This window comes from Hypanus sabinus, chromosome 18, assembly GCF_030144855.1.
Source record: "Hypanus sabinus isolate sHypSab1 chromosome 18, sHypSab1.hap1, whole genome shotgun sequence".
NCBI lineage: Eukaryota > Metazoa > Chordata > Chondrichthyes > Myliobatiformes > Dasyatidae > Hypanus > Hypanus sabinus.
In genome coordinates this window covers 35,201,166-35,216,463 of record NC_082723.1, presented here as the reverse complement: position 1 = coordinate 35,216,463, position 15,298 = coordinate 35,201,166, and the positions used below count along the sequence as shown (strand labels likewise).

At 44.3% G+C, this 15,298-nt stretch overlaps 1 protein-coding gene across 1 annotated transcript in view; it reads right to left on the bottom strand.

The window, feature by feature from the left end:
- LOC132407471 (protein Niban 2-like) overlaps positions 1 to 15,298 on the bottom strand; it is a 248,893-nt gene that overhangs the window by 27,101 nt on the left and 206,494 nt on the right. Inside the window, exon 11 of the mRNA XM_059994058.1 lies at positions 3,277 to 3,393. Within this exon, the coding sequence (XP_059850041.1) occupies positions 3,277 to 3,393 (117 nt within the window). The remainder of the gene's footprint in view (positions 1 to 3,276; positions 3,394 to 15,298) is intronic.

The window sequence follows — 15,298 nt, the reverse complement described above, 5'->3', positions numbered from 1 at the left end:
AGGGATAGGAAGGTAGACAGAGGAGGTGGTGTGGCTGTACTGGTAAAGAATGGCATCAAATCAGTAGAAAGGTGTGACAAAGGATCGGAAGATATTAAATCCTTGTGGGTTGAGTTAAAAAACTGCAAGGGCCAAAGAACATTGATGGCAGTTATATACAGGTCTCCCAACAGTGGCTGGGAGGTGGACCACAAACTGAAACAGCAAATAGAAAAGGTGTCTCAAAAGGGCAGTGTTATGATGGTCATGGGAGATTTCAACATGCAGATCCATTGGGAAAATCAGGTTGGAAATGGATCCCAAGAGAGTTAGTTTGTTGAATGCCTATGAGGTGGCTTTTTAGAGCAGTTTGCCATTCAGCCTACCAGGGGATCAGCTATACTGGATTGGGTATTATGTAATGAACTGGATGTGATTAAGGTAAAAGATCCCTTAGGAGACAGCGATCACAATATGATTTACTTGAAATTTGATAGGGAGAAGGTAAATTCTGATGTAGCAGTATTTCAGTGGAGTAAAGGAAATTACAGCGGTATGAGAGAGGAGTGGCCAAAGTAAGTCGGAAGGAGCTGCTGGCAGAGGTAACAGCAGAGCAGCAATGGCATGAATTTCTAGGAAAAATTAGGAAGGTGCAGGATAGATGTATTCTAAAAACAAATAAATACTCAAATGGTAAAATAGTACAACCCTGGCCGACAAGGAAGGTCAAAACAAATGTAAAAGTGAGAGAGGGCATGCAACAACGCAAAAATTAGAGGGAAGACAAAAGATTGGAAAGCTTTTAAAACCCTACGGAAAGCAACTAAAAGAATCATTAGGAGGGAAAAGATGAAATATGAAGGCAAGCTAGCAAACAATATCAAAGTGGATAGTAAAAGCTATTTCATGTATGTGAGAAATAAAAGAGAGAGCAGAGTGGAGATAGGACAGCTAGAAAATGAGGCTGGAGAAATAACAACAGGGGCCAAGGAGATGGCAGGTGAACTAAATGAGTATCTTGCAATAGTCTTCACTGTGGAAGATACTAGCAGTGTGCAGATGTTGAAGAGTGTGACGGAAGAGAAGCGAGTGCAGTTACTATTACAAGAGAGAAGATGCTCAAAAAATTTAAACACCTAAGGATATGTAAGTCATCCTGGCCAGAAGAATGGCACCCTAGAGTTCTGAAAGAGGTAGTGGTAGAGATTGTGGAGGAACAAGTAAATGATCTTTAAAAAAAAATCATTGTTATTTGGCATGGTGCCAGAGGACTGGAAAATTGCAAATGTCACTCCACTCTTTAAGAAAGCAATAAGGCAGCAGAAACGAAATTATAGATCAGTTAGCCTGACCTCAGCGGTTGGGAAGATGTTGTAGTCAATTGATATGAATAAGGTTATGGAGTACTTTGTGACACAGCAGAAGATAGGACAAAGCCAGCATAGTTTCTTTAGGGAAAATCTTGCCTGATGAACTTTTTGGAATTCTTTGAGGAGACCACATGTAGGATAGATAAAGGGATGCACTGGATTTTGTATATTTGGACTTTCTGAAGATATATGACAAGGTGCTACATGAGGCTGCTTACTAATTTTAAGAGCCTAATGCATTATAGGAAAGTTACTGGCATGGTTAGAGCATTGACTGATTGGTAAGAAGCAAGGAGTGGGAGGGGGAGAGGAAGGATCCTTTTCTGGTTGGCTGACAGTGACTAGTGGTGTTCTGCAGGGGTTGCTGTTGGGGCTGCTTCTTTTTATGCTGTGTATCAGTGATTTAGATGATGGAATAGATGGCTTTGTTGCCATGTTTGCAGATGATACAAAGACTGGTGTAGGGGCAGGCAGTGTTGCGGAAACAGATGGGCTGCCAAAAGACTTAAGACAGATTAGGAGAATGGGCAAGAGACTGGCAAATGAAATACAATGTTGGAAAATGCATGGTCATGCACTTTGGTAATAGAAATAAATGTGCAGACTATTTTCTAAATGGGGAGAAAATCCAAAAACCTGAGATGCAAGGGAAACTTGGGAGTCCTTGTGCAGAACACCCTAAAGATTAATTTGCAGGTAGAGTTAGTGGTGAGGAAGACAAATGCAATGTTAGCATTCATTTCAAGAGGTCTAGAATACAAGAGCAGGGATATGATGCTGAGGCTTTATAAGGCACTGGTGAGGCCTCACCTTGAGTATTGTGAACAGTATCAGCCTCCTCATCTAAGAAAAGATGTGCTGGCATTGGAGAGGGTTCAGAGGAGGTTCACAAGGATGATTCTGGGAATGAAAGGTTTATCATATGAGGAATATTTGCTGGATCTGGTGCTGTACTTGGAATTTAGAAGGCTGAGAGGAGATCTCATTGAAACAAATGCTATGCTTTATGGTCTTATGGAAACCTTTGGAATGTTGAAAGGCCTAGACAAAGTAAATGTGGGAAGGATGTTTCCCATGGTGAGGGAGTCTAAGACAAGAGGGCACAGCTTCAGGATAGAGGGGCGTCCATTTAAAACAGAGATGTAGAGAAATTTCTTTAGCCAGAGTGTGGTGAATTTGTGGGATTTATTACCACAGGCAGCTGTGGAGGCCAGGTCGTTGGGTGTATTTAAGGCAGAACTTGTTTGGTTCTTGATTGGACACAGTATCACAGGTTGCAGGGGAAGGCTGAGGAGGGTCAGCCATGACTGAATGGCAGAACAGACTCGATCGGTCAAATGGCCTAATTCTGCTCCTATGTCTTATATTGCTGCAAAGTATTCTCCAAAGATCTCTCCCCCACCCCTCCCATTAACTTCCTCTGGCTCCATGCCCTTTAGCTCGGCTACCTTATTGCTGCTATTATACATATACAATCACTTGAAATTTCCTTAATCAGTTGTCTTCTTATGCAGTGTAAATGTCCTATGACATAGCATACATTTAAGGAAAGAGTATGTATGGATTATACTTTATGATGATTTAACAGAGGTAATGTGTTTGAGGTAGTTTACATAGACTTCAGTAAGGACTTTGACAAGGTCTTATTTGGCATAATAGCTTAAACACAAATGACCTTGATATCAAAGTGAGACTGACAAATAAAGGATTACAGGCACAAAGCTAAGCTATTCTCAATAGTCAGTTCCTTGCTGATGACTAGATACTTAAATGTAAATGCAAAGGACATAATAGTTTGCCAATGATTCATAGATTATCCAATGTTTTCTATGAAAATCTTTCCTAATGCTATAAAAAAAATCACCTATAAGGAAAAGTCATGGCAGAATTTCAGGTTCACATCTCTCTCTGTGACATTTGCTCTCACCTTTAACACTCTCTCTTGAATGCGTTGGATTGTCTGACAAATCTGTTCCTTCTCAGAGGAGTTATTGAGACTTTGGTGCAGAAGTTGTTCAAATGTATACACTGTATTATCCAAAAGCTAAGGGAGGAATAAGATGGCATTAACAACCCAGAAATTAGGCATTTTCGACTATCACCAAAAATCAAAACCAAACTGCTTTTTCCTGACCAATCTCTGAACATCAATCAAAAGAGTTAACAATATTAGAGGGGACTTCATAAAGAAGGATGGGCAAGGAAGGAATGATTTAAAGGACAATGATTCCACCATAACATCAAAGACAGCTTAAAGGTGCATTGGAGATGCTTGGAAAGAGCGAGTAATAATAGAAAGATAATGCTTCACTATTGGTAACAGAAGCATTAAAAAGCAGAACAATAAATGATCTCCGTTAATTCCCTAATACTATTAATCAGGTACCATGATTACCGATCAGTCCCCAGCGAGGAACCCAAGCTTTAAGTTACCCAACACTTTAATTTTCTGCCCATAGTCAGAGTTACACAGCATGGAGAAAGGTCCTTTGGCCAAATACATCCATGCTGACCAAGGTGCTTCCTGAGATATTCCTATTTGCTTGCATTTGGCCCATATCCCTCCAAACCTTTCCTATCCATACACTAAACATCTTCAAAACATTGTACTCACCTCTTCCACCTCCTGTGGCAGCTCATTTCATATTCCTACAACTCTCTACGGAAAAATAAAAACTTCCCTCTTGGGTTCTCTTTAAATGGTTCCTCTTTCACCATTAATCTATGCCCTCCAGTTTTAGAAAAAGACCGCGACCATCCATCTTATTTATTTTGCTCATGGTGTTATAAACCCCTGACTGGTCACTCTTCAGCCTCTGTGCTCCAGGTAAAACAGCCCCAGCCTGTTCAGAACTCAGGATCCCAGTTCCAGCAATATCCTTGTGAATATTTTCTGCATCCTTCCTAGTTATTTCACATGCTTCTTATATTCAACAACCAGAGATACACAAACAATTTTCCAGGTATAGTCTCTTCATTGTCTTGCAGAGTTGCAAGACATCATTCCAGTTCTTGTTTCCAGTGTCTAATGACAGCAAGTTATACACCTTCTTTGCTACTTTGTTCACTGTGTCACCATTTTCAGGGAACAATATGCTAATATCCCAAGGTCATTTTGTTCCACATACAATGTGCCCCTCTTCAATCTTTGCCTTTGGCCTTCTAATGCAAGAGCTATGCTCAATGTAAGCTTGAAGAACAACACTTTCCATTACAGCCCTCAGGAAATAATATTGAAATTATCAAATTTGTTTATTGTAAATACTCTTTCCCCCCCCCCCCACCTCACCTTTTCTACAAATGTGGTTGTATCTGTTTCAATCACAAACAAGAGAAAATCTGCAGATGCTGGAAATCCAAGCAGCACACACAAAGTAATGGAGCAACTCAGCAGGCTAGGCAGCATCAACGGAAAACAGTACAGTTAATGTTTCAGGCCGAGACCCTTTGGCAGGACTGGAGAGGGTTAGGGTTCCATAGATGCTGCCTGGCCTGCTGAGTTCCTCCAGCATTTTGTGTGTGTTGCTTGTATCTGTTTGAATTTGTTCTTCTTCACTCTAGAAAAACCTTAATGTGTTATACAAATGTTGGTGAGACCACGCTTCAGAGTTTTGTGTACAGTTTTGGTCACCCTGTTATAGGAAAGATTAAACTACACACAATTTATCAGGATGTTGCCTGGAACTTGTGGGGCTCGAGATACAAGGAGAGACTCTGTAAACTAGGACCTTATTCCCTGAGATATAAGACATTGAGTAGTAACCTCATAAAAGTGTACAAGGGACAGAGACAAGGTGAAAGCAGTCTTTTTCCCCAGCAGGGGGAGCTAAAAACAAGAAGGTATAGTTTTAAAATTGGAGACTACAGATTTTTAAAAGGGACATCAGGGGCAATATCTTCATGCAAAGAGAATTGTATCTTTGGAGGCAGGCACAATACCACATTTGAAAGTCATCTAGATAAACACGGGTATAAAGGACAGATAGATAGGACAGGTATAAAGAGCTGTTGTCCAAGAATGGGCAGATGGGACCAGCCCTTTGGGTATCACCCTCAGTATGGATAAGCTGGGCCGAAGGGCCTGGTTCCATGGTGTATGTTCCTGTGAGCCATTTAATTCAACTCTTTGGTCTCTGCAAATCAGTACAGTGCACCGAATCCTACTTGCAGAAGCTTTGAACATTGATCTCTCTCAGATGGACCTTTTTGTAAAATTTCTTTAAGTCCAATTACGCCGTAGGAGCAGAATTAGGCCATTTGTCCATCAACTCTGCTCCATCATTTAATCATGGCTGATTTATTAACCCCCTCAACCCTTTCTTCCCATAATCTTTGATGCCCTTACTAATCAAAACAACTGTCAACCTCTGCTTTAAATATACCCAATGACTTGGCTGCCACAACATTCTTGAGGTAATACATTCCAAAGATTCACCACCTTCCTCATCTTCATTCTAATGGGATGTCCTTCTATTATGATGCTGTGCGAACTGGTTATTTCTGCATCCACACTGAGTTACACCATCATAAAATTCCACTTGTGAAGCTCTCCCTCCTTTTTGTGAACCCAAGTTGATTTGACTGATAGGGCGAAATAGTATCAGAAACAGAAACAGGTTTAATATCACCAGCATATGTTACGAAATTTGTTAACTTTGCGACAGCATTGCAATACAATACATGGTAAATATAGTCAAGTCAAGTCAACTTTTATTGTCATTTTGACCATAACTGCTGGTACAGTGCATAGTAAAAATGAAACAACGTTTTTCAGGACCATGGTTTACATGACACAGTACAAAAAAAACTAGACTGAACTACGTAATTAAAAAAACACAGAGAAAGCTATACTAGACTACAGACCTACATTGGACTGCACAAAGTGCACAAAAACAGTACCGGCATTACAATAAATAATAAACGGGGCAGTAGGGCAAGGTGTCAGACCAGGCTTCGGGTATTGCAGAGTCTGATAGCTTGAGGGAAGAAACTGTTACGTAGTCTGGTCATAAGAGCCCAAATGCTTCAGAGCCTTTTCCCAGATGGCAGGAGGGAGAAGAGATTGTATGAGGGGTGCTTTGGAAAAGTTGGTTATGGGCGGTGAGCTCCAGGCCCAGAGCATGTCGATGTGACAGGGCCCAGGCCTTAGTGTGGGGGACAACCTGGAGCTTGGATAATTTAAACATCGGGAAGGATGGATTGAAAAGGCCGAGTGTCGGGACTGGAGGTGAAGGTCAAGCTGGCTATACTCGCTACTCTGCTCTGCACTGCACTGAGGCCGAGGCCGTGGCCTGCTCCGACTGCTCTGGGCTCCATGATGAAGTGAGGCTGAGGCTTTGGGCCTGCTGGAGTTTAGTCTGGAGACAGTTTAGTTCTGGAGACAGGTTAGGCCGTAACCCTAATGCTGTTTCCTTTGCAGATGCATGGGGTCCTTCATAATGCTGTTTCCTTTGCAGATGCAGTGTGTAGTGTAAATGTCCGTGATGGCGGGACGAGAGACCCCGATGATCTTCTCAGCTGACCTCACTATCTGCTGCAGGGTCTTGCGATCCGAGATGGTACAATTTCTGAACCAGGCAGTGATGCAGTTGCTCAGGACGCTCTCAATACAACCCCTGTAGAATGTGATGAGGATGTGGGGTGGGAGATGGACTTTCCTCAGCCTTCGCAAAAGGTAGAGACACTGCTGGGCTTTCTTTGGTATGGAGCTGGTGTTCAGGGACCAGGTGAGATTCTCCGTCAGGTGAACACCAAGAAATTTGGTGCTCTTTATGATCTCTACTGAGGAGTCGGCGATGTTCAGCAGGGAGTGGTCGCTCCGTGCCCTCCTGAAGTCAACAACCATCTCTTGTGTTCTGTTCACATTAAGAGACAGGTTGTTGGCTCTGCACCAGTCCGTTAGCTGCTGCACCTCCTCTCTGTAAGCTGACTCGTTGTTCTTGCTGATGAGACCCATCACGGTGGTGTCATCGGCGAACTTGATAATATGGTTCAAGCTGTGTGTTGCAGCACAGTCGTGGGTCAGCACAGTGAACAGCAGTGGACTGAGCACGGAACCCTGGGGAGCCCCCGTGCTCAGTGAGATGGTGTTGGAGATGCTGCTCCCGATCCGGACTGACTGACTGACCGGTCTCCCAGTCAGGAAGTCTAGGATCCAGTTGCAGAAGGAGGTGTTCAGGCCCAATAGGCTCAGCTTTCCAATCAGTTTCTGAGGGATGATTGTGTTGAATGTTGAACTAAAGTCTATGAACAGCATCTGAATGTATGTGTCTTTTTTGTCCAGGTGGGTTAGGGCCTGGTGGAGGGTGGTGGCAATGGCGTCATCTGTTGAGCGGTTGGGACAGTACGCTAACTGCAGGGGGTCCAGTGAGGGGGGCAGCAGGGTCCTGATATGCCTCATGATGAGCCTCTTGAAACACTTTATGATGATGGATGTAAGTGCAATGGGACGGTAGTCATTTAGGCAGGACACTGAAGACTTCTTCAGCACGGGGATGATGGTGGCAGCCTTGAAGCATTTTGGAATGGTGACGCTGCTCAGGGAGATGTTGAAGATGTCAGTGAGAACATCTGCTAGCTGGTCTGCACATCCTCTGAACACTCTACCAGGGATGTTGTTTGGTCCAGCAGCCTTCCGTGGGTTGACCCAGCACAGGGTTCTTCTCACGTCGGCCACGGAGAGACACAGCACCTGGTCATTCGCAGGAGGGGTGGACTTCCTCGTTGCCACGTCATTTTCCGACTCAAATCGGGCATAGAAGCATTTGGGATGGAGGCATCACCTGCACAGTCAGGTGATGTTGTCTTGTAATTGGTGATGTCCTGGATGCCCTTCCACATGCGCCGCGTGTCACCGCTGTCCGGGAAGTAACTGTGGACTAGCTGGGCATGTGCACGTTTTGCCCCTCTGATGGCTCGGGACAGTTTGGCCCTTGCTGTTGTTAAAGCTGCCTTGTCGCCTGCTCTGAAGGCGGAGTCGCGGGACCTCAGCAGCGCACACACCTCTGCGGTCATCCATGGCTTCCAGTTAGCACGTATAGTGATGGTCTTGGACAGAGTAACATCACCAATGCATTTGCTGATATAGCTAGTCACTGATGCTTTGTATTCCTCTAAGTTGGTAGAGTCGCCATCGTTTGCAGCCTCCCTGAACACGTGCCAGTCAGTGTTCTCAAAGCAATCTTGAAGAGCAGAGATGGCTCCTGCTGGCCAGGTTTTCACCTACTGCTGAACTGGTCTGGAGCACCTGGTGAGTGGTCTGTATGCCGGGATTAGCATAACAGGGATGTGGTCTGAGTAACTCAGGTGGGGGCGGGGCTCTGCCCGGTACACGTCCGGGTTGTTTGCGTAAACCAAGTCCAACGCATTCTCCCCCCCCTCGTTGCAAAGTCCACATACTGATGGAATTTGGGGAGCACTGACTTAAGGTTCGCGTGGTTAAAATCACTGGCGACAATAAACAGACCATCCTCAGCATTAGCGCTGGGGGGAATGTAGACACCAAATATAAGGATAGAGGTGAATTCCCGTGGCAAATAAAATGGTCTGCATCCAACTGCCACAAACTCCACTAACGATGAGCAGAGTCTGGAAACCAGCACAGAGTTCTTACACCATTCCATGTCGATATAAACACAGACACTGTCACCGCGGACCTTACCGGAGACAGCTGCATCTCTGTCCGAACGAAACAAAGCTAGCCCATCTAGCTGGACGGCAGCGTCCGAAATCCCATCAGTGAGCCATGTCTCTGTGAAGACATACGTGGAGCAAACTCTGTACTCCTGCCGAGTATTACATTGGAGTTGGACGTAGTCCATTTTATTGTCCAGGGAGCGGACATTGGAGAGCAGAATGGACGGGAGAGCCAGCTGGCTAGGGTTTGCTTTTAGCCTGGCATGGACCCCTGCCCGTTTGCCTCGCTTCTGCTTCCTCGCACATCGATTTCGACGTCTCCATCTCCGGCTCCCAACATCAGGCAAGTCCGAGGATTGTAGGCCCGTTCCCCTCAGCAAGTCTAATTCAGCCAGCAGATCTTTGTGGAGGTTTGTTTTTGGGTGATCTCTGTATTGTAGTAGTATCTGGCGATGGTAGATAGCCGCTCTGTTATCCACGTGCCCTAATTGAAAATTGTCTATCAAACTTAAAATAGAAAATTAAAATAACACCAGGTCTGAAAAACTAATTTACAGCAACTATATATGTATAAGTTAAAATAAGTAGTTTTTAAGTTAAGTTTGACGTCTGTATTAGGTAAATTAAATAGGAAGGAGTACTAAGAGATAGGATCTACAAGTATTTAGATAGGCAGGGACTTATTAGGGAGAGACAACATGGCTTAGTGCGTGGTAGATCATGTTCAACGAATCTGTTAAGAGTCAGGGGTAAGTTTCTCCCCACAGAGAGTGGCGAGTGCGTGGAATGGGCTGCTGGTGGCAGTGGTAGAGGCAGAAATGATAGGGTCTTGTACAAGACTCCTGGATAGGTACATGGAGCTTTGAAAAATAGAGGGCTATGGGTAAGCCTAGGTAGTTCTAGATATGTTCAACACAGCTTTGTGGACTGAAGGGCCTAGATTGTGCTGTAGGTTTTCTATGTTCTATGTAGAATAGGACCAGTCGGGAGTGAAAATGGAAACATGTGCATGGAACTGGAGGAGGTAGCAGAGGAGAGCACTCGTGGAGATAACACACTTGACCACTGCAACACTCCCTACCGCACCGCTTACAAAGCTCTCCTTCATTCAGCTTTTGGAAAATCAGATCACTCTTCGATCCCGCTTTTGCCAACGTACAGGCAGAAGCTGAAACAAGAGGCGGCCATAGGCATCGACTGGAATGTCTTTCATGATGAGGATGTTTCCAAGTTCACTGATGGAGTCACACGCTTCATTTAGAAGTGCAGCGACAATGTTGCCCCCTAGAAGTCAGTCAGAGTCTTCCCAAACCAGAAACCCTGGATCAATTTAGTTCTGTGCGAGCAGCACTTACAGCGTGCCATCGAGCTTACATCACTGGCAATCAGCTAGAGCTCAAGAAAAGCAGTTATGATCTGTGCAAAGCTATCAAGGCTGCGAAACAATAAAGGGACAAGATTGAGTCAAGGTTCACAATGAATAGCACATGTGACTTGTGCAGAGGGCTGCATACCATCTTCAAAGCCAAAGGTTGTGGTGTTGCCAACATCATGGCCTCTCTGCCAGATGAGCTCAATCACTTTTATGCTCAGTTTGATGTCACTAACTCTGAGCCTCCGAGGAAAGCCACAGCTACAACCTGCAATCTGGTCCTCTCTGAGGCTGAGGTAGACAGATGTTTCCAAAGAGTGGACAGTTGCAAGGCTGTGGGACCTGACGGCATCTCAGGGCGAGTACTCAGGATGTGTGTAGCACAACTATCAGGTGTGGTTACTGATATTTTTAATCTCTCCTTCTCCTGGTGTAGAGTGCCCTCCAGCTTCAAATTATCCACCATTGTCCCAGTACCAAAAAAGATCAAGGTAACATACCTGAATGACCGCTGTCCTGTTGCACTCACCTCAATAATGAGCAAATGCTTTGACAGGCTGGTCAAGGATTACATCTGCAGCTTGCTACCACCCAAACTGGATCCCTACAATTCACCTACTGACATAACTGATCGACAGACAGCGCAATAACTACTGCTCTACGTACCATCCTTACACATCTGGAGAAGAAGGATGCTTATGTGAGAATGCTATTCTTGGACTACAATTCAGCATTCAACATCATAATTCCAACCAGGCTTGACAAGCAGCTCAGAGACCTCAACCTTGACCCTGCCTTGTGCTGCTGAATCCTGGACTTCCTGTCAGATTGCCAGCAGGTTGTAAGAGTGGGCTCCCTCACCTCCAACTCTCTCTCAATTCAGGAGCCCCTTAGTGCTGCGTACTGAGTCCCCTCCTTTACTCCCAGTATACCCAATGATTGTACCGCCACTCACAGCTCCAATCTGCTTATTAGATTTGCCGACAACGCTACATTGATTGGCCTTATCACAAACAATAACGAGGTGGCCTACAGGGAAGAAGTCATCTCTCTGACATACTGGTGTCAAGAAAACAACATCTCCCTCAATGTCGCAAAAACAAAGGAGCTGGTTATATTTTACAGTAGGAATGGAGATGGGCTAACACCTATTGACATCAATGGATCTGGGGTTGAGAGGGTAAACAGCTTTAAGTTCCTTGGCATCCACATCACCGAGGATCTCACTAAGAAACTGTGTGGTGAAAAAGGCACAACAACACCTCTTTCACCTCAGATGGTTGAGGAAGTTTGGTATGGGTCCCCAAATCCTAAGAACTTTCTATAGGGGCACAATTCAGAGCATCCTGATTGGCTGCATTATTGCTTGGTATGGGAACTGTATCTTCCTTAATTGCAGGATTCTGCAAAGAGTAGTGTGGACAGCTCAGCACATCTGTAGTTGTGAACTTCCCATGATTCTGGGCAATTACAAGGACAGGTGTGTAAAAAGGGCCCAAAGGATCATTGGGGACTCAAGTCATCCCAACAGTCTATTCCAGCTGCTATCATCTAGAAAGTGGTACCACAGCATAAAAGCCAGGACCAACAGGCTCCAGGACAGCATGTTCCACTAGGCCATTAGACTGATGAACTCATGCTGATTTGAGTGTACTCTGTATTATATTGACTGTTCTGTTTATTATAAATTACTATGATTATACATTGCACATTTAGATGGAGACATAAAGATTTTTACTCCTCATGTATGTGAAGGATGTAAGAAATATAGTTAATTTAATTCACTTCTGTCACACACTACAACATCGGGCATGCTTCTGGTGACTTCCACAGTGAAGCCTGATGCAAAACACTCATTTAGTTCATTACCCATTTCTTTGTCCCCGTTATGATTTCTCTTGCCTCATTTTCTAGCAGTCCTAAATCCACTTTCATTTCTCTATTATTTTTAACATACTTGAAAAAAACTTCTATTATCCACTTTGATAGATTGCTGTCATATTTTCCCTTCTAATGATTTTTTTTAGTTGCTCTCTGTAGGTTTTTAAAAACTTCCCAATCCTCTATCTTCCCACTAACTTTTGCTTTACTTTATGCCCTCTCTTTTGCTTTTACAATAGCTTTGACTTCCCTTGTCAGGCCTGGCTGTACTATTTTACCATCTGAGTATTTCTTCACTTTGGAATACGCATGTCCTGCACATTCCTCATTTTTCCCAGAAACGCACGCCATTGCTGCTCTGCTGACATCCCTGCCAGCAGCTCCTTCCAGTTTACTGTGGCCAACTCCTCTCTCATACCACTGTAATTTCCTTTACTCCACTGAAATATTGCTGCATCAGACTTTACTTTCTCCCTATCAAATTTCAAGTTGAACACGATCATATTGTGATCACTGGTCCCTAACTGTTCTTTTACTGTAAGCTCCCTAATTGCCTCTGGTTCATTACATAACACCAAATCCAGTATAGCTGATCTCCTAGTAGGCTCAATGACAAACTGCTCTAAAAAGCTATCACTTAGGTATTCAACAAACTCACTCCCTTGAGATCCAAAACCAACCTGGTTTTCCCATTTGACCTGCATATTAAAATCTCCCATAATTACCATAATATTACCCTTTTGACTCACCTTTTCTATTTGCTGTTGTAACCTGTGGTCCACTTCCCAGCCACTGTTGGGAGGCCTGTATATAACTGCCATCAATGTTCTTTGGCCCTTGCAGTTTTTTAACTCAACCCACAAGGATTCAACATCTTCCGATCCTTTGTCACACCTTTCTACTGATTTGATGCCATTCTTTACCAGTACAGCCACACCACTTTCTCGGTCTATCTTCCTATCCCTCTGATACAGTATGTAACCTTGGACATTCAGCTCCCAACTACAACCATCCTTCAGCCACGATTCAGAGATGGCCACAACATCATAACTGGCAATCTGTAATATTGAACAAGATCATCCACCTTACTTCTTATACTACATTGAGATACAACACCTTGAGTACCGTATTTGCTCTCCTTTCTGATTCTGCGTCCCTCATGATTTGATACTCAGCCTGTTGCTGCAGCTCAGTCCCATCACCTGCCTGCTCTTCCTGACAACTGACTGCATGCTATCTTTACTTTTTTATCATCCATTCTATCCTGAGTCCCTTCACACCAATTCTCACCCAACTGCCAACTCCCCAACAGCTCTAACAAACATGTTCAGGTAGAACCCATCAATTTTGAACAGGTCATACCTCCCCTAGAAGAGATCCTAATGATCTAAGAACCTAAAGCCCTGCCTCCTGCAGCAGCTTCTCAGCCATGCATTTATCTACCAAATCATCCTGTTTTTACCCCTCACTGGCACGTGGCACAGGCAGCAATACAGAAGTTACTACCCGGGAAGCCCTGCTTCTCAGCTCTCTATCTAGCTCTCTAAATTCTCTTTTCAATAGACAATAGGTGCAGGAGTAGGCCATTCGGCCCTTCGAGCCAGCACTGCCATTCACTGTGATCATGGCTGATCATCCACAATCAGTACCTCATTCCTACCTTCTCCCCATACCCCTTGACTCCGGTATCTTTAAGAGCTCTATCTGACTCTTTCTTGAAAGCATCCAGAGAACTGGCCTCCACTGTCTTCTGGGGCAGAGCATTCCACATATCCACAACTCTCTGGGTGAAAAAGTTTATCCTCAGCTCCGTTCTAAATGGCCTACCCCTTATTCTTAAACTTCGCTGAATTCTCACATCAATCCCTATTGCACTTGGCCATTCCCTCCGATCCCTTTCAGGACCCCATTGTCTTTCTTTCCTATGTCATTGTTAACAATATGTATCAAGACATCTGGCTGCTTCTCCTCCTTCTCGAAAATGCTGTGGATGCAATCTGAGACATCCCTGACCCCGGCACGTGGGAGGCATATAACCATCCAGATGTCCCGTTCACGTCCAAAGAATCTCCTGTCTGTTCCCCTCACTAACGAGTCCCCTATCACTACTGCTCCCTTCTCCTCTCTCTTTCCCTTCTGCACTATGGACCTATGCCCAGTGCCTGTAACCTGGTTGCCGTGGCATTCTGATGGGAGGTCATCCCCCACAAAAGTGTCCAAAGTGGTATACTTGTTTTTGAGGGGAATGGCCACAGGGTGCTCTGCTCTAACTGCCTCTTTCCATTTCTCCTGATGGTCACTCAGCTACTTGCCTCCTGCAACTTCAGGGTGACTACTTCCCTGTAACTTTGACCAATTATATCCTCCCTCTCCTGTAGAAACCAAAACTCATCCAGTTGTTGCTCCAGCTCCTTAACACAGAGAAGTTTGGATAGGTACATGGATGGTAGGGGCATGGATAGTTATAGTCCTGGTGCACCTTAATGGGAGTAGGCAGCTTAAATGGTTCGGCAAGAGTAGATGGGGCAAGGGCCTGTTTCTGTGCTATATTTTTCTATGACATCCCATGGCCCTTACCTTTATTATGAAAGCTCTACCCTCACTTCTCTTCATAAAATAGTAAGCCTCACTCTTATCCAAATTAAATTATGCTTTACATTCCTTAGTCCACCTTCCTAACTGATCAAAACTGATCAAGACCCCTCTAGTTCCTGATAAACATCTTCACTGTTTATGTCTAACCCTTATATATTCCCATCAAAAGAGAGTGGTTGTACCTGAACTAGTGCTGCTCAGGAGCATTTAAACAGGAGTGGGGTGGGGCACTGAGCAACAGAGCAGGTGATGAGAAATTGAGGATAATACCATAACCAATGAGAGCAAATTTAGTTGTCAGGATAGACAGGAACATAGTAAAGGGAGAGGAAAGACTACTGGTTTAAACTCATTTATTTCGATGCCACCCACTTCAGAGGCAAGGTGGATGAACTTTAAATTGATTGGTGCTGGGAACTGGAATATTATAGCCAATACAGAAATATGGCTGAAGGAGAGGGGAAAC